The 27,554-nt window shown below is 30.7% G+C and overlaps 1 protein-coding gene across 1 annotated transcript in view; it reads right to left on the bottom strand.

Moving 5' to 3' along the window:
* Positions 1 to 2,413: 2,413 nt before the first annotated feature.
* LOC136971449 (uncharacterized) overlaps positions 2,414 to 27,554 on the bottom strand; it is a 42,216-nt gene continuing 17,075 nt past the window's right edge. The window contains exon 3 of the mRNA XM_067265905.1: positions 2,414 to 2,529. Coding sequence (XP_067122006.1) covers positions 2,431 to 2,529 — 99 coding nt within the window. The 3' untranslated portion in view covers positions 2,414 to 2,430. The remainder of the gene's footprint in view (positions 2,530 to 27,554) is intronic.

Raw genomic sequence — 27,554 nt, forward strand, 5'->3', positions numbered from 1 at the left:
TCTTTTAGTTCTCGAGAAATTCCAATAAAACAGAGAAAATTAAAATAAATATGAAATTTTAGAAGGCCATCTATCGACATAAATCGAATTTAAACCTTTTGCCATCATTTGATTGGTTAAAAAAATTAATATTCCTAATTGGCTCGAGTCAGAAAAAAGTAGGTGTGACTTCTGTAAATGACGCTTTCGCGATAGCTCTGATACAACCATAAAAAGCAATCAATTTACATCATCAGTTTAACATTAGGTAACATTAACTGTTATCTGTAATTGTAAGAAGTAGGCAGTTTTTGAAATTTGTTAAATAATAAAACTAACTTTTTTGTAAATGGTTAATTTATTGTTTGAGTTAACAATTGTTTTAAATTTGAAAAATAAAAACTTTGCATTATGTAGAAAAATCGTAATTTCGACTGGCGTCCTCTTAACGCATATGAACCAATTTTTCTAACATTTTCTATTCTAGTAATACATAATAATACTTTTTTTTATATTAGTGTTGCCATATTCTACGTATACTTTCTATATTCGCATCCATTTAGTTTTATCTAATTACACTTAAAATGTAAAAACAACTACCAACAAATTAATTTGTTAATAAAGGGACTTCTTGCTAATAGAACTTTGTATTCTTCTTTGATGTAGTTTTACGTAATAACAATAAATCAGTAAACATGCTAATTAATAAATTTATAAACACTAATAAACATAAATGTTACGAAATTAGAACTAGATAATTATAAGCACAAACAAATTAGTAGTCCAATAATACATACTTTCACTTATATCCAAGCATTATGTCCAAAGATCAGTTCTCGCTAATTGTCAAAAAAATTAATCATTTTTCAACTTTTCTTTCTTTAAAGTAGCATATTCTGAAACAAGTTCTAAATTGACAGTAAAATTTTCACCTTTTATCCGTTAAAAACAATGCAAAATGTATGGATCCACGTAATAAAAGTTTATCGCAGTAAACTTCAAAAAAAAAAAAAAAAAAAAAAAAGAGAAACATAGAAACACCAAACTGCACTCACAAAATCTGGTTCGAACTAACGCATATAGGATAATTCACCTGTGAAATAGTCATCACCTGATGAAAAGTTTCTGAGTAAATGCTAAAAGTTTTAAAATATTCTTCCATAAAACCCGATGGATTTGATTAATACACAATAACTAAATCCGTGGAATAAAGATTAATAATCTACCATTATAACTATGCAAATTAGATATGAAAAAGATCACTGCACAAAATCTCCCGCGAACCATAAGATCACGTGGCATTGAACATTTCCTGCAAAACACTAAAAATTTTCTATAATTATTTTGATGTAAGTGGCATCGTCCGTCGCCAAACTTGAAAATTGATGACCGAGTGTTACTAAAATATAAACAACTTTCTCCAAGCCAATGGAAAATTGGTCATCTTATACAGATTCATTCTGGTAGTAATGGTTGCGTAAGAGTTGTTACAGTATTCATGTCTACTGAAGAGCTAATGACATCAATTAAAAAATTGGGTCCACTACCCAATAATAATTTATTTTAAGAATTGAATGATTGTCGAATTACTTTAGCTACAAAAGTGAAATTGATACCTTGCAGATGTCGATGCTAAGAGTAATGTGTAATCTGTTATTTATTGTTATTATCCGGAAAATCTTTATTTTATTTTCCGAGTTTTCGAGTGAATTGCCCTTTTGTTGTTGTGTCGGATTCAAAAGAAATCCAACCCGTACTTCCTGAATAATTTATGAATTTAAAGCTATATGGATTGTTTTATTGTGCAAATATGTTGGTATCATGATATAATTCACTTTCATTGTACACACCATCATTAAAACACGTGCATTGTTTTAGAGATGAAATTAAGATGAAATTAAATAAATTTTCGATGTTTATTTAAAATATCATCACCGATGTCTGCTTTTTAAGCCAGAATTACTTTCTGTAAAGAACACATATAATAAAATAAATTTAAGATTAAATAGCAATAAAACATTCAGGAAATTCTCGTATATTAACGTTTTAATAACATAAGAATATTATAGAATGTGTCATCTGGCACGATTAATAATATGCAAATTATTACAATCAAACTCAAAGAAATTATCACGATCGAAAATATTCTTTAATAAGTAAAAGTAAAAGTAATCTTTAAAAGTAATGTTGAAAAAGTTTACAATAAAGATGAAATTTATACTTTCATAAATTGTCTTCACTCATGAATAGTTTTTCTCCAAATATAGCAGACATTAAACAGTTTAGTTCTTCAAATATTAGAAATTAGAAGCCAATCGAATGAAGTTTGCATGAAAGTATTCCAGCTGGAAAATCCCTTTTTCTAATTTTGAAAAAACAAAATGGATTAGATGACAATCAGTATTGAATATTCGCATGTTATTGTGAACTTGGTGGTGTATCGGGATCAGGTCATTTCTTTTCATCTTTTATCATCTCTAATGTTTTCTTTGTAATGTCGACAAGAACTTCGGCTGCTCTCAACACTTCTGGATCTGTTTCTTCCGTTTCCTGCAATGATGAATATTCTTTAATAAATTATTAATTTCATACTTAGGAATAAATATGTCAATCGAACAAATATCAATGTTCAAAGCAAATAAAATTAATTTTGTCGTTCATTAATGGAACCTCGACACGTTTTCAATAAGAAAACCAATTTCTAGTTAATAGTATTTGTGCATCATTGTTATTAATGAATCCTCTTCTCATTGTATAATATTCATATCTTCCATGTGTATAATAACTGTACAGCAATTTACCATCTTCGAAGATTTTTCATAAAATTGTGAAAAATTCGATTACACGAACAATAAATTTACTTTCTTCCTTCAAATGTCGATTTTTATGAAATTTATTTTTAACGAAGATCTTTGATTTTAAACAATTATGAATACAGAACTAAATCTTACGTTAATTCCTAAATAAAATACTGTAATATTCAACATAATTAAAAATTTATATTACCCCATGTTAAATTAAATATTTACAAGCAACAGTGAATTTAAAGCAGAATACAATAAATAAATACCATTGATGTAGATGAAGCTTTATCAATATGTGTCTGTTTATGTAGACACCAATCTTCCTTGAGGTTTGTAGTAAAACGACATTGAAGACATTGCCATAATAATTCAATAGATTGCGAAATTATGTCTTTTTCGTTCCTGTTAAGAGGCTCTTCTTGCATTGATTTGGAGGCCGAAATGTCAGAAGGGTGCTTATGAGTCTGTTTAGAGATTTCACAAGACCTCGCTTCTTTTCTAATTTGCTAAACAATTGAAAAAAAATGTTAATTATTCAAATTCGTTTACATCTTTCTGTGTTGCTTTGTGTATTAAATTGAATCTTAATAGCAGAATTTTTGCGCACAATGATACACAAACTATCCATACATGACTAGGTTTATTCAGGTGATTAGCGAAAATAAATATTTTTGGAATAAGTGTAATCTCCGTGTAACTAAACAAGAGAAATTGCAATCACCCGATAGAAATTATTTAATATAAAATACAGTGGAACCTCGCTTAACGAGCATAATTCGTTCCAGAGTCTTACTCGTAAAGTGAAACACTCGTTAAGCGAAACAATTTTTTTCATAGAAATTAGTGTAAAATACGATAATACGTTCCACGCCGAAAAAATGCTCAAATGTTTCATGTATAACTTTTATTTAAAAAAGTGTACAATATACACTGTTAAGGAGCGTGAATCATCATCATCTTTTCTTCTAGTGCAGAATGAAGCATCCTGGAATAAGAATTAGATTTGCAACAAAAATAAAAAAAAATCACAGCTAATATGTTTGTTAAACACTCCAAAACGATATGCCTAATTGTTGGGTCATGTAAAGTTATAATTAAATATTAAAAATTAATTAATTTGACTATAGATAGGCAGTTATGTTCCCATCTCGTATTAAATGAAATTATTATAAATAGTTAATTTTTAATTCGACATTTCTAAAATTTAAGTTAAAATCGGTCATAAAATTTAATGACCCAAGAATTTGGCATATCGTTAAGCGTGTATATTATATAACGAGTTATGGTTGTTGATGTTTATAATATGTGATAACACAAATTTGAAAAAACATGTGGTCACAAGCGACACTAACATGCTAGCCAAACGAGTGCACAGGCTGATGGAGCATGCCGCATGCGCACAATTTGAGACTTCCCCCTCTCCACATCACTTGTTATGTGAAAAATCGCTCGTTGAGCGAGGTTTCACTGTTTTTAAATAGCTACGTGGATCTTACCTATCCTGAAATATTCAAAAATAAACAGAAATATGACAAATCAGTCGAATACAGTAGAGAGTCGTTAATCGGAACCCCAGTAATCGGAATCGCCGGTAATCGGAACGATTTTCAGTCGGAGTGTGTCGTGCTGAATCGAACGTTTTTGATACTAGATTTACTTCTAAAGTATAATTTTCATGTTTTTATATTCTTCAATATATTTATTTTGTTTGTACAAAATACAGAAATAATTTTTAACGATACGATAGCCTCGATTATTATTATAAAAATTTTCGTTAGGCTTAAAATCGACGAAAATTCAACACGAAGCGACACGCAACGAAGAAAAATTTGAACATCGGACAGATTAATGTATTTTTTCGTACATAATCGGTAATCGGAACAAATCACTAATCTGAACAACCCCAGTCTCCAATTGATTCCGATTAACGACTCTCTACTGTATTGTAAAAGTGTATATTCATGTCAAGCACAACGTTATTATAAGAGAATATATTTGAAAAAGATTGTTTCGTTATACACATGTGTACAATTAGAGAACTTTCTAAACGTAAACACTTGTATGTGTTACTGTCATAAATCATAACATACTCATAAACTATTATTTATCAAATGATTAAAATATGATATACTTCTTTAGAAATACTTTTATATACCTGAAACGAAGATTGTTTTTCTTGTGTTGAATGAAACCTTCGCTTGTGTAAATTTAAACTATCTCGTCGTGTAAATCTTTTAAAGCAATAATTACACTGGAATGGTTTTTCCCCCGTATGACTTCTCTCGTGAAGTTTTAAAGCAGATGGAGTTGCACAAATTGTCGGGCACAATTTGCATCGATACTTTTCCAAATTTTGATATCTCGGTGATAGCTAACCCAAGAAATTATTTTAAAAACTGTACTAATTTCACATATAATAAAAACGGTTTATATAACATATGAAAATATAATTAGTATGCATTCATTTATACACAAATTAGTAGAAAAATTAGTGTTAAGTTAATGTAATTTTAATGGTTGTTTTTAAATTAAAGGAAAAACAATAAAAATGTCGGACAAACAAGAGTAATCTGAACACTTGCGAAAGTAAATTGTTATAATAAAATAATAGTAATTAGAAATTTCGAATTATCATTTTACGTATTATTCGTTTCCACTATTCTAGTTTAAATTCTCTTAGAAACAATTTTCTAAATACGTACTTTTTCAGTAGAATGCAATTCTTTTAAATGTGATAACATATGCCTGTTCAAAGACTCTTCCCATAAAGTAGAATAACCACAATGGCTACATTTATAAATTTGTTCTCTTGTATGTATATTTTTGTGTCTTTTTAAATTTGGTTCATGTGTTGTAGATTAGCCGCATTCGTCACATTTAAATTTCTTTTCATTTGTATGTAATAACTTGTGAGTTTTCAAATTGTAGACCGAAGTAAACTGTTTTCGACACACTTCGCAAGTCAATATTTTGCAGTTGGGATATTCTTTTAGATGTTCGTCGAATTGTTCTTCGTTTATAAATTGATTTTTGCAAATTATGCATTCGATGCTCGTGTTTCTATCACTTGAAGTGGACTCCTATTAAATAAAATACATAAATATAATTACATATATTTATATTATTAATTTTAGAAAAACAAAATCGATAGAAATTTTTTGGTGTGTAGTAATTTTGGTTAGATTTTCTGTTTTCCATCGTTGAAAGTTTAGTATTTATAAATACGAAACGTCTTTTGTTTCTCTTACACAATACAGGGCAACTTAACGATCACTTGGCTTCTTTCATCTTTATTCTAGTTGATACGCTTATACATCTCACGTTTCGGGCCTAATACGCCTTTTCTCAGTCAACTTTATATCACGGATTCTGCAAACTGAACGAGGTTTCACGTATACGCAACACGTATGTAACCTACAATGATACTCTAGCATGTCTTGAATAATCCATTTGTTGTCTTTCACGGTTAAATCATAAAAAGGAGGAGTATAATAGTATATATATTATACATCATGTTATGAGCTTGCATTTCTTTATTTTATAATATTTTAAACTAATTTTCGTTTATTTTTACACTTGGATATTTATTTATAATATTTCGGTTTTTGAAATTTTCAACACTTTCTTTAAACTTTCTGTTATGTTTCTGGCTCTTTATATAAAGTTTTCATATTAGTTTGGTCGATGTTACAATTGTTTGTTGTACAATGATCATGAAATGCTGAGTTAAGTCCGCTATGTGTTTTTTAAGTCCTTTTTTCATCTGTTTTTCGTTTCTCCTATATAAACTTTATTAGTACCGCATGTACACGGAATTTGGTAAACTATATTTCTCATTTTCTCTATTGGTTGTTTTCTTTCTTTTGTGAATAGTTCTAGCTTTGATCCTGGCCGATAACTTTTCGTAGTTTGGTGCTAATTTTATATTAATTATCTGTGTTTCCTTATTTATTTCTTCATATAATCCTCTAATATATATAAAATTTCATATTTGACTTTTAAATTTTCTTTTTACCTACAGTAATCTTTTGATTGTCAATTTCCTTTTTCCCTGTGTTAATTAGTCGTTTTAAATATCCGTCTAACAGAAACTTTTTTTGAGATCCGATATACTTTTTTGTGTGTTAATTAATGTACTGGTTCTATTTTTAATTTTGTTGTATTTCATGTTAAAGGTATTCTTCTTTATATATAAAGGTATGTTAGAATTAAACCTTATAGTTGTATTTATTGCACATGGTTTCCTATAAATCTCGAACTCAAGTTCAGTTTTTTTATTTTTTCGTTTTATTGTAATGTTTAGATAACTTAACTCATGCTTAATATTGTCTTCTGTTTCGATTTTAAATTGTAATATTTTACTTATATTATTTATTAACCTGTTTATTTTAGGTGTACGTTCATTTTCCTCGTTGAGTAGAAACCATTTTTGTTTATAATCTAGCTCTTTCAACTTTTGTAACGTCGTAATTCGCTTTTTTAATTCTGAGAATATAACTTCTTTTGAGTTTATTGGCAACTCTGAATTTCGGATTTTCCACTATTTCAAGTTTTTTTATTTTAATCTATTCTTTAGTGCAATACTTAAAATAAAATACTCCTCTTTTTATGATTCAACCGTGAAAGACAAAAAAATGAATTATTCAAGACTTGCCAAAGTATGTATGTAGGTTACATACGTGTTGCGTATACGTGAAACCTCGTTTAGTTTGCAGAAACCGTGATATAAAGTTAACTGAGGAGAGGCATATTAGGCCCGAAACGCGAGATGTATAAGCGTATCAACCAGAATAAAAATGAAAGAAAGCCAAGTGATCGTTAAGTTGCACTGTATTGTGTATGAGAAACAATAGAAACAGAACACGACACGGTTTCAGGTTATCAAAACAAAACGTCTTTTTAAAGTAGAAGAATTTTTAACAATGAAACTTACCATATTTAGTCGAATTTTGACAATTTCTGGTTTGAAACGATGACAAATTTTGCCCGATTATTGTCAGAACTTATTATTAATATTGCATTGTTTAATAAAATATTGTTTATTCGTTTATCAATAAAAACAGCAATGAAATTAGTTTGGAAAAAATGAAGTCGAAAAAAACATGAAGAAACACGAAAAAGTTTTTTCAAATGTATTGTATAGTGTAGCATCTATTACGTTGAATACAAACCTACGTAAGCATTTGCAGAACATATTTTATAATGTCTATAGTAAAATACTGTACTGGTTGAACACATAAACGGAAGTTGTGAAAGTATTGAGGTGAATCGAAATGTTCTATGCAGATAAGAAATAGAATTTTGCTCATCATTTCACAATAATCTATGAATATTTATTGTCAATAATTACCTTGTTGATACGATAGTTTTTATACATTACTTGAATGTGTAATTATAATTGTATTTTATAATTTTCACAGTTTATATACAGTAAATGCGCGGATACTATAGATTACTATCTATGCAATTTCGGGACTTTGAGTATATATCTGAACTGAGGAGGACCGAGACGAATTCAACGATACCCTACTTTTGAACTGAAGACAAAAATTAAGAAAGTTATCATAGTTTTTAAGTTATCATACATTTTTAATGCTTTCAAACAGACGGCACCGTAGTTGCTAGTGCTGTCATCTCGCGGTAAAATCTGAGGGGTAGAGACGCGGTAGAGACTGAGGGGCCGCAAGCCTTCGAGATTGACTAGCGAGGATGTGCAAAAAGGACTTAACTCGAACTGTAGACGATCAGTGTGCTCATGGATCAACATCTGCCACTGTTGAAGGTATATATGGCCGACTTGCCGGACTGCCTGTTAAACACGCGATAAGCTTAGCGGAGAGAGCGACGCGACTCCCGATCATCGCGCGATCGCCGAAAAAAGTATGATAACTTTCTTATTTTTTGCCTCCGGCCCAAAAGTAAAGTACCGTTGAACTCGTCTCGGTTCCCTCAGTTCAGATATATACTCAAAGTCTCGAAATTCCATAGATAGTAATCTATAGTACACCCAAATTCATTGAAACAATATTCAAAGAATATAATAAAATGTATAGTTATATTTCTGATTTTTAATAACCATTTTTCCATCGAACACCCAATCAACCTCCTAACCGCAACTATCCCCTAATAATGTTATATCGACCACTTTGGCGACCTCTGGTCTAGTGTGAATTTTCGACCGAATCGGTGCAGATAATTCGATGGAAAGCTGACAAACCCATTTTTCAAGATAATTAGAAAAAGGTTTTTTGTTTTATTTTCTTAGTTGAGACAAAAATGAAAATAAAAGTAGCATTTGAATTGCGTTCTTTTCGTTTCATAACAAGCGTATGGAATAATTACGAAATTTAATTCTTCCCGAATATAATGTTAGTAGATGTGCATCGTTATTTCTACGCAATTCTTATTTAACACATCAAGTCTGCCCTACAAAATTACACGTTGAAAATCCATTATCCGAAATCCCAAACGCTAATAAACCTCGAAAATCGGAAAGTTTTTCGTGTGCTGACGTTACAAATTAAACTTTCAAGAAACCCAGGTAAACACGTTATCGTGTCCTGCCCGTATGGATTGTCTACCCACTCGGCTGTTATGCTTTAATGAGAAATATACAGTGTATACAAGGCTTTGTCGTACTCCTGCAGTTTATACAAGGATTTATCGTAATCCTACAGACAAGGCTTTATCGTACTATGGCAGTGTATACAAGGCTTTATCGTACTCCTGCAGTGTATGCAAGGCTTTATCGTACTCCTGCAGTGTATGCAAGGCTTTATCGTACTCCTGCAGTGTATACAAGGCTTTATCTGCACTCCTGCAGTTCAGTCCTAATTTTTGACATTCGTTTATCAAAATACGTTCAAAATCTAAACAAATATGCGTCTTTTCGAATATAGCCAATCACATTCAGTTTCATCTGTCAACACATAATCTACATAACGTAATCACACCCGTTTATCTCTACAATCAAAATGTTTCTATGGTAAGCAGTGGAATTCTATTATTCATTTATTGGCTAGATGATATTAACGCTATTAAGTAACCGTTGTGTTGCTACTCCCTTCATTACCAGGATATACCGACCATACTAGCAAGATTTTTTATTTTTTTCTTTTAAATTGATAACTTCCTAATAAGGATATGTTTATATAATGTTGGCAGGCTATATAATGTCTTTAATATTAGAAAACCAATTACAGTAGAGACTCGTTAATCGAAACCTCGGTAATCGGAATCGCCGGTAATCGGAACGATTTTCAGTCGAACTGTGTCGTGCTGAATCGATCGTTTTTGATACTAAATTTACTTCTAAAGTATAATTTTCATGTTTTTATATTCTTCAATATATTTATTTTGTTTGTACAAAATGCAGAAATAATTTTTAACGATACTATAGCGCCGATTATTATTATAAAAATTTTCGTTAGGCTTAAAATCGACGAAAATTCAACACGAAGCGACACGCAACGGAGAAAAATTTGAACATCGGACAGGTTAATATGTATTCTTCGTACATAATAGGTATTCGGAACAAATCACTAATCTGAACAACCCCAGTCCCCAATTGATTCCGATTTTCGGTTCTCTACTGTATATCGCTTTCCGAAACAAAAAGAAAGATAGATATAGTGTGGGAATCCGGGGTTAAGAAAGGGTTGTTTCTTTCCTGTGTTGGTGTCAGATCCGAAATATCTGCACACAGTGTCACTGGATGGGATTATAATAATATTTTATTTGTGAACAGGAAGTTATTGTGATCTTCCTGTAGATTTTTTTTGACACTAGCCTAATTAATGCGTTAGGCACGCGAAATAATAATTTTATACTTTAGTCCGAGGCAAAGGATTCGTGGATTCGCAAAAAGACTTTGTCTGATATTTGAAATTAAAAACAAGATCATTTTAATCGAAATAAGATAAAATTTAATGAAAACAAATTAAAATATAATACAAATATGCGATCATTCAAAAAGAAGTTTTAAAGTCCCTATCTGGACGCCAGGAGACAGAGAGAGAGAGAGTTTACATCAATAAAAACTTACTACCTCGGTTGACAAATTGTTGCACGTGTGGCAGATGAAAATAATATTCGCCTGTTGTCGGACTTCTTCTTCTATCGGCAAACTGGAGTGAAATTCGGCAATTGTCGGCTTGGAGAAAATGTGGAGTGGTGAAGGATTTTTTGGGGATGGAGCACGAAGTAAAGAGTTAACTCGTCAACTGCCAAAACTCCCCGACTGGTGGGAAATCGCTCTTTTTATGCGTAGGTTTCTTCCAATATAAATTTGAGATATATATCAGCTGACTGGACATGCTAATGAGTTAAACATCCAGATGTTTCTTAAAATTTGAGATAATTCCTTGTGAACAGAAATTCGATTTCCGTCTTTGCCAGAAAAGTGACAAAAGTGTCATCTTTCCGATCGGAAAAATAAGTCATCAAAATAACGTACAACAATTAATTTAAGTTAATTGTTTGAATAGAAAGTGATTTTGTTATATTTCACAATTGAAAATAGTTTGGATTATGGCCCGAATTATTGCCGTTTTCTACATTGATTACTAAAACCAAGTTTCTGTAATAAGTTTTATAACTCACAAAAGATAACGAAGTTAAAATTTCTATTTTATTTAATAATTAAATTTGCGTACATTCCTTTAATATAATTATAAATCAATTGCGCAATACAATTAATAAAATTACAATTAAATAAAATTCTGGAATGCGGGATTATTAAACAACTAGGAAATAAGCCCGGCGTTGCTCGGGCAAAAAGTAACGATAGCGAAGATTAAGGTTATTACATTATAGCCAATCTTACCCGTTTTCACAAAATGCAAGAATTAGTCCCCTTGTTTCCAGACTAATTAGAGAACTTTTAGATGGGTCTAAAAATATGTTCGATTTGCTGCAAAAACGCATCTTCGCCTGTTAATCTTGCACGCCGCTTTCTCTTAACACTTTCATTGTTACTTAACACTTCCATTCTTAACACTTTCATTGTTGACACTTCCATTGTTGACACTTACATTGTTAACACTTTCCGCAGGGGGGGGTGTTAACAACCTCTTTCCCGCCGGGGGAATTACGAAAAATCCCTTCTTAGTGTACGTACCCTATTTAAACGCAATCAAAAACGCGAAAAACTGCATCTAAAACAGTAGAGTAGCAGCAGAGTTCTTGAAAGTAAGCCTTAATCCTCTACCTTTCCTCAGTGGGAGAAATTTCGAAAAATTTCTTCTTAGTGTATGTTGTCGTGACGTACTCTAACTCTGTACCAAATTTCAACTTTCAACTTCTAACCCTTTGGGCTCTGCACTTATTATTATTATTATTATTATCATTATCATCATCATCACCAACCCATCTCGATTATATATTATATATAAATATACGATTTTTTGATTTTGTTACCCAAAGTTCAAATCTGTAAGGAACATGCAAGAAAAATATTTACATGATTATAGTGTATATATAAAATGATATCAATAACTATTTTATCCATGTATTATATATATCTATCAAATTCATTACGATAATCATTTCTTATACAGATAAAAACCTACCTTATTTAAAAATAATCAATTAATATATCTTTAATTATTTTACACAGAATTCTTTTCGTAATTTTTATTTATAACATGTAATAATTATTGCATTTTCTACTTAATTTTTGAATAATTATTATAAACTTTTAATATTTATATTACTTTAGCTTTTGGTATTTATAAATTTAGTTTATTTAAACATGTTTCGTATATATAACAGTAACAACTGAATGAACTGTAGAAATGTGTTTGGTCTAATTATATGTTTACGAATACTTTCTTGTATCCTCATGGTGTAAATTTTAACTTCATTATGATAAATTGTAATTTTACTAACTATATACACAAAAATCAATAGTAACTGCTATATGATGAAAATCGTTTACACTTCCTTGGGATGTGAATTTAATTGGTTTTCAGTTAAACACGTTGTCATAAAGCTTTCAAACATACAATAATTAGCGATAAAACATCCTGCTGGTAAAAAAACAAACTTCTTGTGTATTTAATATTGGTCTGTATAACAAATGGTATAACTAAGGTGACCAGACGTCCCGGATTGTGCGGGACTGTCCAGATTTGGGTTGTTAGTTCCGCATTGAGCACCGTCCCGGAAAGTGTCCCGCATTTGGTCATGTAACATTTTCAACATGTTCGCAAGTTGTCAAGAGCACAAAATTGTCGTTTTCTTTTACTACTAATAGCCCGGGACGCCTTTAGGTGGCGTTCTAGCAGCAACGGTGTCATTCCGTGGTATAAACAATAAATTTATATCAATAAATCAATAATAGATTTTTATTGGAATAATAATATACTGAATTTATCAATAATTTAAATAATATCTAGGGGCGCCCCTAGTGGCTATTCTAGGCATACCATGACAGATATACAAACAGCGCCATTAATTATTTTTCTATAAAGAGTTATTTTTAAGTTTATTTGTGCATTTATGTATTTATACATTTTTCTACTAAATTATTTATTAATGAATCAGTTTTTATTATTATATATATGTATGTTGGAGGCTTACCCCAGTCATTTGCTTCCTCAACACAGGAACCGTCTCGCATTTCAACCTAACATATCTGGTCACTTTAGGTATAACCTATCAATGAGCGTGTCTACACAACCGTTACTTAAAGGCGTTAATATCACCAAGCATCAAATTTAACAAAAGAGTCTCACCGCTTACCATATTCACGCTGTGTCTTCAATCTAGTAAATCGGAAGTTCGACCATGACTTTTCTCTGGTTTCCACGATTTTATCGAAGATTAAAGTGTTTACAGACATGTTAAGACAATCGATTTTTCAGAATTAAATCGATATTTCGATTTTACAATTGTCAATGATGAAAAATAATATAAGAAACACGGTAAGAAGCATAATGAATATATTGTACACATTTAGTTAGAAAATAATTTAATTCAATCAGAATGCGCCAACACTTAAAGAAGAATAACTATGTAAAATTAAACAATTATAAAAAAGGGGAATATTTAGCTATAGTTTTATCTAAAAATATTAATTTCTAAATGAAGTGTTTTCAACATTACCTGTTATAAAATTTATATAATCGCAGTAAATTACAAAAACTATTACTTATAATTCGACAGTACAGTGGGTGATCGGTTAACAAACATAATCCGTTCCATAATATTTGATATATTTGGTTATGGCAACGCGACACGCGACACGATCGATCTATTTAGGTGTTACTACCGTGAATAAAACCCAGAAAACTGCACGTGGCCGGGTAGGTTGGCCATTCCCGAACCGCTGTTAATTAAATACCAGAGTTCGGTTATTTCATGCAATCAGTACTAAAGGGCGCTTATTAGTATTCAGGAAGTATCATTCAGAAATAAAAAAACCCGAGTTGTTAGATGTAAAAAATTAAATACTTATAGCCTGATTACACGCTTTCACAGGCTTAAACACTTTCCATCCTACGCAGGAAATCCTATGTTTTACCTGTAAAAGTAATTATACAGCGCGTCTATTTCGCGCTATATTCTTATCGCAACAATTAATTAAATATAACATAATATATATAAATTTTAAAATTATATTTATTATACTCTTTTATGATACGTAAAGTTTATTATATTTGTACAGCACAAAATTTAAATAATTGATTTAAAAAGTATATTTTTACATTTATTGTTTCGTAAACATATAATCAAAAACCTGGATACTGACAAAACATTTACTGTATATAAATTTGTGAAAATTAATGAAATACAATTTTAATTATACTTCCAAAAAATGTATACAAACTATCGTATCAACAAGGTAATTATTGACAATAATTATTCATAAATTATTGTGAAGTGATGATGTATTTGTGCAATTAATGATGTTTGAATCCCTCATTTAAAAATTTCTATTTCTTATCTGCATAAACATTTCGGTTCTCCTCAATACTTTCAGAGCTTCTGTTTATATATGTTCACAGGTAAAGTATTTTAGTACAAACATTGTAAAATATGTTCTGCAAATGCTTACGTAGGTTTCTATTCAATATAATCAAATATTATACTACACAATACATTTGAATTATTTTTTTTTCGTTTTTCTTCATGTTCGTTATCTTTTCGACTTGATTTTTTTCCAAACTAATTGTATTGATGTATTTTCTGAGAATAGAATAAACAATAGTTTCTTAAACAATACAATGTTAATAATAAGTTTTTAACAACAATTTGGCAAAATTTGTCATCTATTCAAACCAGAAATCGTCAATATACAAGTAAATATGGTAAATGTCATCGTTAAAACTCTTGTATTTTGAAAACACGTTTTGTATTCTCAAACACTATACTTGCAATGGTGGTAACTATAGATTATAATTATCCCCAAAATTATTTTCACAGCAAAAAAATTTCTGTCGATTTTGTTTTTCTAAAATGAATAATATAAATATATATAATCATATCGATGTATTTATTTACAAGGAGTCCTCTGCAAGTGATAAAAACTCGAGCATGGAATGCAGAATTTGCAAAACTCAATTCACAAACGAAGAGCAATTCGATGAACATCTAAAAGAAAATCCCAAGTGCAAAATATTGAGTTGTGAAATGTGTCGAAAACAGTTTAGTTCGATCTCCTATTTGAAAACTCACAAGTTAATACATTCAAATGAAAAGATATTTGAATGCGACGAATGTGATTATTCTTCCGTAGATGGATCACATTTTAAAAGACACAAAAATAAACACTCAAAAAAAGAACACTTTAAATGTAACCATTGTGATTATTCTACTTTATGGAAAACGTATTTGGACAGGCATATGTTAACACATTACAAAGAATTGCATTCTACTAAAAATGTACGTATATTTAGAGAACTTTTTCTGACAAAATTTGAACTGAAATCGTGTAAACAATTAATATTTAAAATGGTAATTCAAACTTCTAATTCATATAATTTTATTATAACAATTTACCTTTCGCAAGTGTTCAGATTATTCTTGTATGTCAGACATTTTTATTGTTTTCACCTTAATTTAGAAACGATCATTAAAATTCTATTGCTTGAACATTAATTTTTCTACTAATGCGTATATAAATAATTACATACTAATTTTACTTTTATATGTTATATAAACCGCTTTTATTTTACGTGAAATTAGTACAGTTTTTAAAATAAATTCTTGGGTTAGCTACCACCGAGATATCAGAATTTGGAAAAGTATCGATGCAAGTTTTGCCCGAAATTTTTTTCATCTCCATATGCTTTAAAACGTCACGGGAGAAGTCATACGGGGGAAAAACCTTTCCAGTGTGATTATTGCTCTAAAAGATTTACAGAACAACATAATTTAAATAATCACAAGCGAAGGTTTCATTCAACACAAGAAAAACAATCCTCGTTTCAGGTAAATAAAAGTACAGTATATTTAAATAGGAAGTATATCATATTTTAATCACTTGATAAATAATAGTTTATGAACATGTTATAATTTACGTCAGTAACATATACTACGGTTTACGTGTAGAAAGTTTTCTAATTGTACATATGTTTATAACGAAACAATCTTTTTCAAATATATTCTATTATAATAACGTTGTGCTTGACATGAATATACATTTTTACAATATTTACAACTGATTTGTCATATTTCCGTTTATTTTTGAATATTTCAGGATAAGTAAGATCCACATAGCTATTTAATTATTTATAATTAAATAACTTCTATCGGGTGATTGCAATTTCCATTTGATTACACGGAGATTGTCCTTAATCCAAAAATATTTACTTTTTTTTCTAGTCATCTGAATAAACTTAGTCACGTAGTAAGAGATTGTGTATCATTGTTATGGTGAAATTATGCTATTAAGTCTCACTTTTATATAAAAAGCAATACAGAAAGGTGTACAGGTAATTGCATCATTAACAATATTTTTGAATTGTATAGCAAATTGGAAAAGAAGATAAGTTAAAGGGTTTTGAAATCTCTGAACAGACTCATAAGCGTCCTTCTTCTGACATGTCGGCATCAGAATTAATGCAAGAAAAGATTCTTAACAGGAACGAAAAAGTCATAACTTCGCAATCTTTTGAAACATTATGGCAATGTCCTCAATGTCGGTTCACCGCAAACTCCAAGAAAGATGGTGTGTACATGAATGGTGTGTACATAAACAGACACATATTGATGAAGCCCCATCCACCTCAATGGTATTTATTTATTGTATTCTGTTTAAAATTCAATGTAGCTTGAGAATATTTAGTTTAACTTTTCCAAATATAAAGTTTTAATTATGTTGGATATTACAGTATTTTATTTAGTAATTAATTTAACATTTGTTCTGTATTTATAATTGTTTAAAATCAAAGATCCTCCTTAAAAATAAAGTTTATAAAGTTACACATTTGAAAGAAGAAAGTACATTTATTGTTCGTATAGTCGTATTTTTCACAGTTTTATAAAAAATCTTCGAATTGCTATACAATTATTATAGACATGGATGATTTGAATATTACACAATGAGAAGAAGATTCATTAACAAAGATGAACAAATACTGTTAACTACAAATTCGTGACCATGCGCAAAGCGCTTCCTATGCTTCGGCACCACGGGACCGAAGGGTGTACACCGCGTTTGCGATGACTAATTCACCAGTACTGATACCACTGTGTCTTTAAAATACACACAGAAACCTAGATGGCCACGATTTTCGTTTTTTACCACAAGCGGTCGTGTGTAAGCGCTTCGATCCAACACAAGTGATGGTAATCACGATTCTAACGATAACAATTTTGCGTTTATTAAACTAGTTATACAAATAATGTTATATTTTATATTTAAACTTTAAAGCTTCCTAATACTAGTCTCGAGAGAGAGAATTTACATATAGGTCATATAGATGGTTTCTGGTTAGGGATCTGAAAGTAATGGAAAAATTGGTAAAGTTCATTTGGATTGAGTTCACTTTTAGAAGAAGTTCACTTTGATGGACTTCACATGAAAAATGCCCTTATTTGGAAAAGTTTATTATGATGGAGGAAAGTCACTAAGATATATGATCGTAGGTATCCAACTCTGACTAAGGCAAACTTTCGATGATAAAGGATACTCAAACGAACGTACTGTCCCCTTATTCGGCGAACGAATTACTTGTAGGACGGAAGAACTTCGCTCATGGACAAATCTACTATCGTCATCAATCATTGCCTTTTATTAAGAGTCCTCCCTCCTTTCCCTTAGCTTTTTTGGCAATGTTGCAACGCATATGTCCAATAGCAATTTCTGATCGCCAAGTTTCTTTCTAGTGACACATTCTATGTATCATCTTGAAAGAAAAGTGACTTCACCGAGGAATGAAATCATATCCTTTATATTTTTACAATCCCGAGAAAATTTATAGCACGTTTTAAAATACAAAAATTAATTTTTCGCCCGCAAAACTTTTGTTAATTCTGGGCTGTAACAAATTGATACTGTTATTGAGAACATATCGATGTTCCAGTAATACACGATAAAATTAATTTTTGTTTACTTTGAACATTGATATTTTTCGATTGAAATATTTATTCCTAAGTGTAAAATTGATAATTTATTAAAGAATATTCATCATTGCAGAAAACTGAAGAAACAGACGCAGAAGTGTTGAGAGCAGCCGAAATTCTTGTCGACATTAGAAAGAAAAGATTGGAGATGATAAAAGATGAGAAGAAATGTCCTGATTTCGATACATCGCCAATTTCACAATAACCTGCGAATATTAAATACTGATTGTTATCAAATTCATTTTGTTTTTTTCAAAATTGCAAGAAGAGATTTTTAAACTGGAATAGTTTTTTGCGAAATTCATACAATTGGCTTCTAAATTCTATTCTTTGAAGAATTAAACTTTTTAATGTCTGCAGTATTTAGACAAAAATTTTTGTGAGTGATGACAATTTATTAAAATATAAATTTCACCTTTATTGGAAATTTATGCAACATTAAAGTACTTTTACTTATTAAAGAATATTTTCGATCGTGACAATTTCTTTGAGTTTAATTGTAATAATTTTCATATTATCTTATTAATCGTGCTCTTTAATTAATCTTATTAATGTATAATATACATATTTTCAGTAAAACGTTAATATACGTAAATTTCCTGAATGTGTTATTACTATTTAATCTTAAATTTATTTTATAATTTGTGTTTTACTACGGGAAAGGATACAAATGTTCCAGGAGACAACGGTGATAAGTTTTTAAACAAACTAATAAATATGTGAGAATTTTTAAATTTCATTTTTTCTTCACATATAGAACAAAGAACGTGTAAATGTTTTATGATGCTATGGATAAGAAATGTAAACAGAATGTAATTTGACAATTTTTTCTGCTTAATGTTTGTCACGTTTCCACAATAGAAATAACAATACCGTACATTAAATATTATCGATAAATATTTTATTCGCAGATATTTATAAAAGCTGCTTACGACATTGGCGTGGCTGAGAAGAAAGTTGGGTCTATTTTTCATCATGCTTGTATCGAAAAGGTACTCTGAAAGTGTTGTGTGAAAAATGTTAAATGTTTTGCATTTGGATCTCAAAAACGCCGAGTGTAACTGCATTTGTAGATAAAGGATTTATAATTAGTTTTATATTTAAATAATAATGACTAAATTTAAAACACCGATAAAAATTTACATCGATATCTTAGTCACTATAATACAACACCTTAATTTTGCTGAGAATTAGATATTTTAATCACAAACGCTTTCAACCTGATTAACAGGCCATCTTCAGGTCTACAAAAAACGATAAAATATACAAGAGAATAAATAAAAATAAAATAAAAAATATAATATACATAATAAATCTTCCCATAACTGATTCTAGCATGAGTTTTCAGTGAATTTTTTAATCATGTATTTCCACGCCGACGACAGGCTCTCAGCATCTCTCGCATTCAAACACCCTTCCCGTAGCCTACTCCTATATATTTCAATCTTCTCCGCTGTCATTGATAAAGTGGGGGAAGATACTGGTTTTATAATCGTTGCCTCGTCCCATTTTACTATCGAACCTTGGACTTGCGACATTTGTGACAAAACCGTGGAATTGGATCCTTTTTTTACGTTATACCGATGTTCTTTTAGCCTTACCCCTAAGCTCCTGTTGGTGACGCCGATGTAGTCCTTCTTAACTTCTAGCTGGATGTTTTCATAAGGAACTTTATAGACCCCTGGTTTCTCTTCTGTCTTTATTCTATCTTTATCATTTCTCAATATCTTATATAAATTTGGGGCTCTTTTTAAAATCATCCTTGCTTGTTTCTTATTAGCCACTTCTTTCATAATACTGCTCAAATTACTGTTATACGTAAACTTCAAGCGTCTATTGTGATCCGTATTTAATCCTTGTTTCTCATTGTTCTTTTCATATTTTTTGTGTAATCCTACTATGGCGCTTTTCTTGTAGCCTAGGGTCTAAGCTACTTGCAATATTCTTTCAATTTCTTTATTTCTGTCACCGATTCTATCACAATACAAATAGGCTCTTCTTATCAAAGTTTGAAACGCAGCCATTTTATATCGATATGGATCCATGGACTGTGCTGGTATATATAGCGGGGTGTGAGTAGGTTTAACATATACGCTTGTGGCAAATGATCTCCCATGAACTTTATATTAATGTCTAAGAAGTGCACACTCACGGAACTTTTTTGCTCTAACTTTAATCTAAGACCATCTTTGTTATTATTGATTTTATTCAAAAATTCATGTATCCTGCCACTGTTTCTCCATAATATAAAAACGTCATCCACATATCTGATGAAATGTATGATATCTTCCTTAAAATTTTGTAGAGCTTCTCTTTCCAACCTTCTAACTACCAACTCGCAAAGAATTCCAGAGAGGGGACTTCCCATCGGAACCCCTCTTTTCTGCCTGTAAATTCGACCACAAAATGTAAAACAAGATTGATAACATACCAGGCTAGCGAGTTCTTCTAGGTCTTGGGTGTAACTAAGCAACTGAGGGTTGTTGTTGTACATGAAATCCAATAATGCCTTCACACATGACTCAATCCTTACTGAAGGATACATACTTTATTCAAAAATTCATGTATTCTGCCACTGTTTCTCCATAATATAAAAACGTCATCCACATATCTGATGAGAGGGGTTCCGATGGGAAGTCCCCTCTCTGGAATTCTTTGCGAGTTGGTAGTTAGAAGGTTGGAAAGAGAAGCTCTACAAAATTTTAAGGAAGATATCATACATTTCATCAGATATGTGGATGACGTTTTTATATTATGGAGAAACAGTGGCAGGATACATGAATTTTTGAATAAAATCAATAATAACAAAGATGGTCTTAGATTAAAGTTAGAGCAAAAAAGTTCCGTGAGTGTGCACTTCTTAGACATTAATATAAAGTTCATGGGAGATCATTTGTCCACAAGCGTATATGTTAAACCTACTCACACCCCGCTATATATACCAGCACAGTCCATGGATCCATATCGATATAAAATGGCTGCGTTTCAAACTTTGATAAGAAGAGCCTATTTGTATTGTGATAGAATCGGTGACAGAAATAAAGAAATTGAAAGAATATTGCAAGTAGCTTAGACCCTAGGCTACAAGAAAAGCGCCATAGTAGGATTACACAAAAAATATGAAAAGAACAATGAGAAACAAGGATTAAATACGGATCACAATAGACGCTTGAAGTTTACGTATAACAGTAATTTGAGCAGTATTATGAAAGAAGTGGCTAATAAGAAACAAGCAAGGATGATTTTAAAAAGAGCCCCAAATTTATATAAGATATTGAGAAATGATAAAGATAGAATAAAGACAGAAGAGAAACCAGGGGTCTATAAAGTTCCTTATGAAAACATCCAGCTAGAAGTTAAGAAGGACTACATCGGCGTCACCAACAGGAGCTTAGGGGTAAGGCTAAAAGAACATCGGTATAACGTAAAAAAAGGATCCAATTCCACGGTTTTGTCACAAATGTCGCAAGTCCAAGGTTCGATAGTAAAATGGGACGAGGCAACGATTATAAAACCAGTATCTTCCCCCACTTTATCAATGACAGCGGAGAAGATTGAAATATATAGGAGTAGGCTACGGGAAGGGTGTTTGAATGCGAGAGATGCTGAGAGCCTGTCGTCGGCGTGGAAATACATGATTAAAAAATTCACTGAAAACTCATGCTAGAATCAGTTATGGGAAGATTTATTATGTATATTATATTTTTTATTTTATTTTTATTTATTCTCTTGTATATTTTATCGTTTTTTGTAGACCTGAAGATGGCCTGTTAATCAGGTTGAAAGCGTTTGTGATTAAAATATCTAATTCTCAGCAAAATTAAGGTGTTGTATTATAGTAGTTTACTTGCTGAGCACTTTTACTGTGATATCTTAGTCATTATTATTTAAATATGTAAATAATTTCCCAGATATACGATATACGTATTACTGTATTTTATATTTTGCTATCTACATTTTTACCATTTTGTACTTTTGTACTAGTGTACAATTATAGTTCTAACTATTTTTGTATACTTTTGTTATAATATCAGTTTAGTACGACTTTTTATTTAGGTTTTAAATTTATATCGTTGTGATATCTACTCACATTTTAGTACATTGTATTGTAAACGAATTTTATTCCTTGTGCTTTTAAAACAGGTGTCATATAGTTTGTTCACGATATATTTATTGCTTTACATTTGTAATAATTAATAATATAATAACACATGTATTAAACAATTAATTAGTTTTTCGACTCTGTTACATACATAACAGAGGAAAAGTATTGCGATAGGTTAAAATATAATTCTAGGATTATACATTTTTGGACTCGGGACACCTTGCAACATCGAGAAATGCAAAAAATAGTAGGGGTAATTTATGCGTGTATCGATGTTGTTCTGTATGTGTGTGTGTTGCACTATTTTATTTACACCGTTTCAAAATTAATAACTCAGTGCGTTTTGTCGAAAATTTCTGAAATTTTGCAGGGTAATTTGTTGATTAGAAGAATTGATGTTATTAAATTTTGTTGGTTAAAGGTGTAGGAGTGGAAAGATAAATGGGAATTTTGTCATATCTCGAAAAGGGCCGGAGTCAATGACTATGTTTCTCGTTATTAGCATTTAAAACTTTTCTGTAAAATCCATCCTTATCATCAAAACTTACTGGGTAGCATTTAAATTGCGTGTGGCCTCTCTGTTATATTATTTTATATTTTTAATTATTATAACATGGCAAAAAGCTGAATTCTGAGAGTAGACACAGATTTTATAAAAAATTGTAAATACTAATAACGAGTAAAATCGTCATTAAGTTCGACTCTTCTTCATCTCACCACTTCTCGACCTCTAACTAACAAAATTTAATAGCACCAACTCCCTAATACACAATCTCTCCTGCAAAGTTTTAGGAATTTTTGCCAAAAATTATAGAAGTTATTAAACTTCAAAGACCCTGAATAGAATCTTTTCACACACAAACATTTATATTTACTGAAAAAACCTTAATATTCTTTGTATTTCTGGTTATTTTCAGTTCCGTGAATCTAAATATGTAAAAATATGGGGAGAGCATTTTTGATCAATCGCCAAACTTTCCCTCTGTTATAGCCTATATAACAGCCGAAAGTAATAGAATAGGAAATAAAAACTAGGAAAAAGATAATTATTAGACAATTCAATAATATAAACAGAATTTTAGGGAAAGTTATAACGGTTATATATTTCAACAATAATTTTTCTAAGTAAAGATTTTGTATTTATAATCATAAATGTGGAATATTTCAAAAACCGAAATGTGTTTAAAACATGTTACACCGTTTTATAATATGAAACCTTAAGTTAATCTTTAATTTTTTAAACGACAAATTTACGACTTGAACTGAATTAATTGATTTTTGCACTCGAAATTAGAAATAACCTCCGGTAGCAAGTATGAGGATGATTTACCGAATTTACTTTCTCAGTTTGCGAAAATATATTTACTTAATAAATAAGAACACTTCACTTTCTGAAATTTTTACGCTGATTAGAATAGCTCTCAATACTTTACACTTCGAATTAAATCACAAATCTCCTTGCTGTGTACAAACAGACGGAATAGCGTAGAACACTACTAAGGACCATCCGACTGAAACTCGCATACTACTCATAAATCCAGATGAATTGTTCAATTTATTTTAATTCAATGAATCCATTCCCAGCATATAAAAACCATTCGAACTATATACCAGTCATCCAGACATTATACTTTCTGAGTTGATTGATACATAGTAAACTAACCTGTTAAACGTGACACTGTTTAAAAAAGAAACGTTTCCGTGAAAACTTGAATTAATGCATGAAAACATTCCTCGTACAATTAATGGAAAATGTAAACGAAACATTTCCATGTTTCATTTATGGTTTCTAACACTTAATTTTCTTTGAAAGTTTTATAATGAGAATTTTCCTCTAAGATGTAGAGAAAGAGCATTTACTCTTTTTTATAAAATTTAGTGAACCTCTCGACATATTCGATTCTTCTGTTAGTATTAGTTTCGTTCTAGTAGGAATATAATGCAGCTTCTGAATATGCGATGATACATTTCGTTTTTTTCCGGTATATTTATTTTGTCGCGTAAATTGTCAAAGTTGACTCCAACTGCACCTTCTTATAAATAATTTAATACATTAAAGACCGGCATATTACTAATATAAAAGCCGCCGTGTGCGTGTATTAATTTCTAATAACTCTTGTAGTTTTTGTCCAATCCAGTTGAAATTTTGGTTGTATTTGTTTTATATTCTAACAGAAAGCATAGGCTACTTATTTTGTGGAAAAATTACCTGAAAAATAAACGTTTTATTAATTTCGTATTAGCGATCACACATATGTTGCAGTGACCTCGGTGTTCTTAGTTAATACATTTTTAAATATTTTGGCAAATGGCGTATTTTAAACTTATTTCATTAAAATTAAAAATGTTAAATTTTAAAACAATAGCCTTATCGCGAAACTTCTATAACAACTTTTAAAATTTTTTCGACGGTGACTACGTTACGTTCTATTATCTAATTGAATGTAATCATCTTCCGAGTCTTTAAAAAGTGACTTAGAAAATGTTATCATTGTACATGCAATTTATTTTTGTTTTATCAATGTGAAATTCAGAAATGGTTTCGTCAAAGGCTGCAGAAACAGCATCACAATGTCAATCATCAAAACAATATTAAAGTGTGTATCACTAAACGAAGACAGCAAATCAATCTTTCAAAACACAATAGAGTATTTACTCAGAATGTACTGTATAAAGTAATTTTAATATAATTTTTCTGTAAAGGCGTAAATCCGTTTACATGTGTGTAGGTGAATTCTTTGTAAATCCTACTATTTTTGCTCACCTTAAATGAAATTTCGTTTTATCGTTCTTTATGTTACCACAGATAGCGTAAATTACTTAATTTGTAGAGATGTTAACAACTCTCATTTTACATTTTTAATTGAACGCGCTATTACAAAATTTATTTATATTAACTCCATACTGACATAAGAATATCATAAAATGCCTTAATAGGCAAGATCAATGCAATAATATTCAGATTGTTTTAGCCTAATTAAAACGTAATGACGAGAAGAAATTATTCTTAAACAAGTAAAAGTATTTTAATGCGCAATAAATTTCCAATAAAGATGAAATTTATATTTCGTTGAAATATTTTCGTTCATGAAATTTCGTCAAAATATTGCAGATATCAATAAGTTCAATTCGTCTTAAATGTCGAAGTTAGAGGCTATTTAGAGCAATTTTGCATGGAAAAAAATAAAGGTTGAAAATCTTTATATATAAATCATAAACAGAATATAAATCAATATTAAACATTCGTATGTTATTGTAAACTTGGCGGAGTATCGAAATCAGATTTTTGTTTTTTTAATCTCCTCCAATCTTTTGTTTTTCATATCGACAAGAATTTCGGATGCTCTCAACACTTCTGGATCTGTTTCTTCCTCTTGCTGCAACGATGAATATTTTTGTAATATATCTTAATAGAAAAAAAATAAAAAAATTACTTTTGAATAAATGTCAATTTAGAAATGTAAACAGAATTAATCATTCACGAATCAGAGCCCAACACTTCTTCACTCACAAATTTTATTTGTCGTTAAAAGTAACTTGGTATCATTGTTAATTAATGAATTCTCATCCGATTGTGTGATATTTATAACATCGGTATAGTAGAATTCAGCCACACGTCTAATGTTTAAGTGCCAAAATAACAATTAATATCTCCAAGACCAACGAACCGATTTGGATGAAATTTAAAATATTTAGCGTCGGCAGTGAGGACTATAGTAGTCACAAATTTTGAAAAAATTCGTTGGATCGTTTTAGATCTAGGCAATCACAAATTTAGCATTTTTTCGACTAGATTTACGAGAGAGTTTTCGGTCACAACAAGCTACTGGAAAATCTAGAAGGAGTCTGTGTATGTTTAATAGCTCTTTCGAGAGCTGACCACTTCTTTCGTGGTCCTTCTTAAGGTTTTATTTAAAAATATTGAATATTTGTATAATTATAGCCTATTTTTTAAATATTAACATTTCACTGGTAAATCATCTACCACGTGACGTGACGTTTTGTGATTACGTTTAATCTATTAATACAAAATAGAATATTTATAAAATAATGTTTCACTTTTATATTTTGTAGTTCTTATGTGCCTATACATAACAAGAAATAATATTGGAATTGTGAGAAATTTGATCCTCCGAATTTTTCCAAATCTACGTATTGAGTTTCTTTGTCTACTACTGTATATAGATGACAGAATGTTCACGTCTCTCTGTTCTTAGCTATTTATTATACTACGTACTTTATATTATATTTATTTTCGAAGACACTAAGCGAAATATAGACTACTGCGTAAAATCGGACACACGTCCTCCCCTGATTTTTCCTCTTATTAATTTCGATATTCTTTATCCGATCTGAAGTAAAGTTTTCATATTTATTCTCTGGAATTTCGGCAAAAATATTCAGAATAAAATATATTCTGGTATATGCAAAACAGTAGGGAAATGCGAATTCAAACGGTCATTTCCCTACTGTTTTGCATATATCAGAATATTAGAGGTCAACACATTAAAAAAAAGACATAAAAATTAATGGCAGATTTTTGTCTATATTGTTTATGTCTGTTAGCATGGAATTAAATTGAATTGCCATGGGGAGCAAGAGTATATAAAGCACGTGATGACCTGCTGGATTAATCGAGGCACGATGCCTGTAGGGTAGAGAATCGCCTAGGCGAGCGATTCCCGCCCTGTTCGCAAGATAACGAACTTTCGTCAGGGAAGAACCGTTAGAAACGGCCGTTAGAAAAACCGTTGCGGTTTGAATCAACGATCGACATACGTTTGGCTGGCGGAGAATGGCCGTTGGCCGGACGTTGCTGAAATAGCGAAGCGGATTGGTGGAGGATTCGAACGCCGGCCACTATTTAAGACGTAGTTTCAGGCGGGAAAGGATGGGATCTTCTCTATCGAAGTTCTAACCATCTCTCTCTGTGGACGTGACGGAAATCTGGTGAAAGTGAACTCCAGTGGTCTATTACGAACTTTCTTGACTCAGAGGTGTTGCTAATTCGCAGTCTGTAACTGAAGATCGTAAGGTGTTTTTCTGACGAAACCTGTACGGATGATAGTCGGTGGTCACTTGGATTAGTGTTCTGT

The sequence above is a fragment of the Centruroides vittatus genome, unplaced genomic scaffold, assembly GCF_030686945.1.
Source record: "Centruroides vittatus isolate TY-2023 unplaced genomic scaffold, ASM3068694v2 contig_2544, whole genome shotgun sequence".
Taxonomy (NCBI): Eukaryota; Metazoa; Arthropoda; class Arachnida; order Scorpiones; family Buthidae; genus Centruroides; species Centruroides vittatus.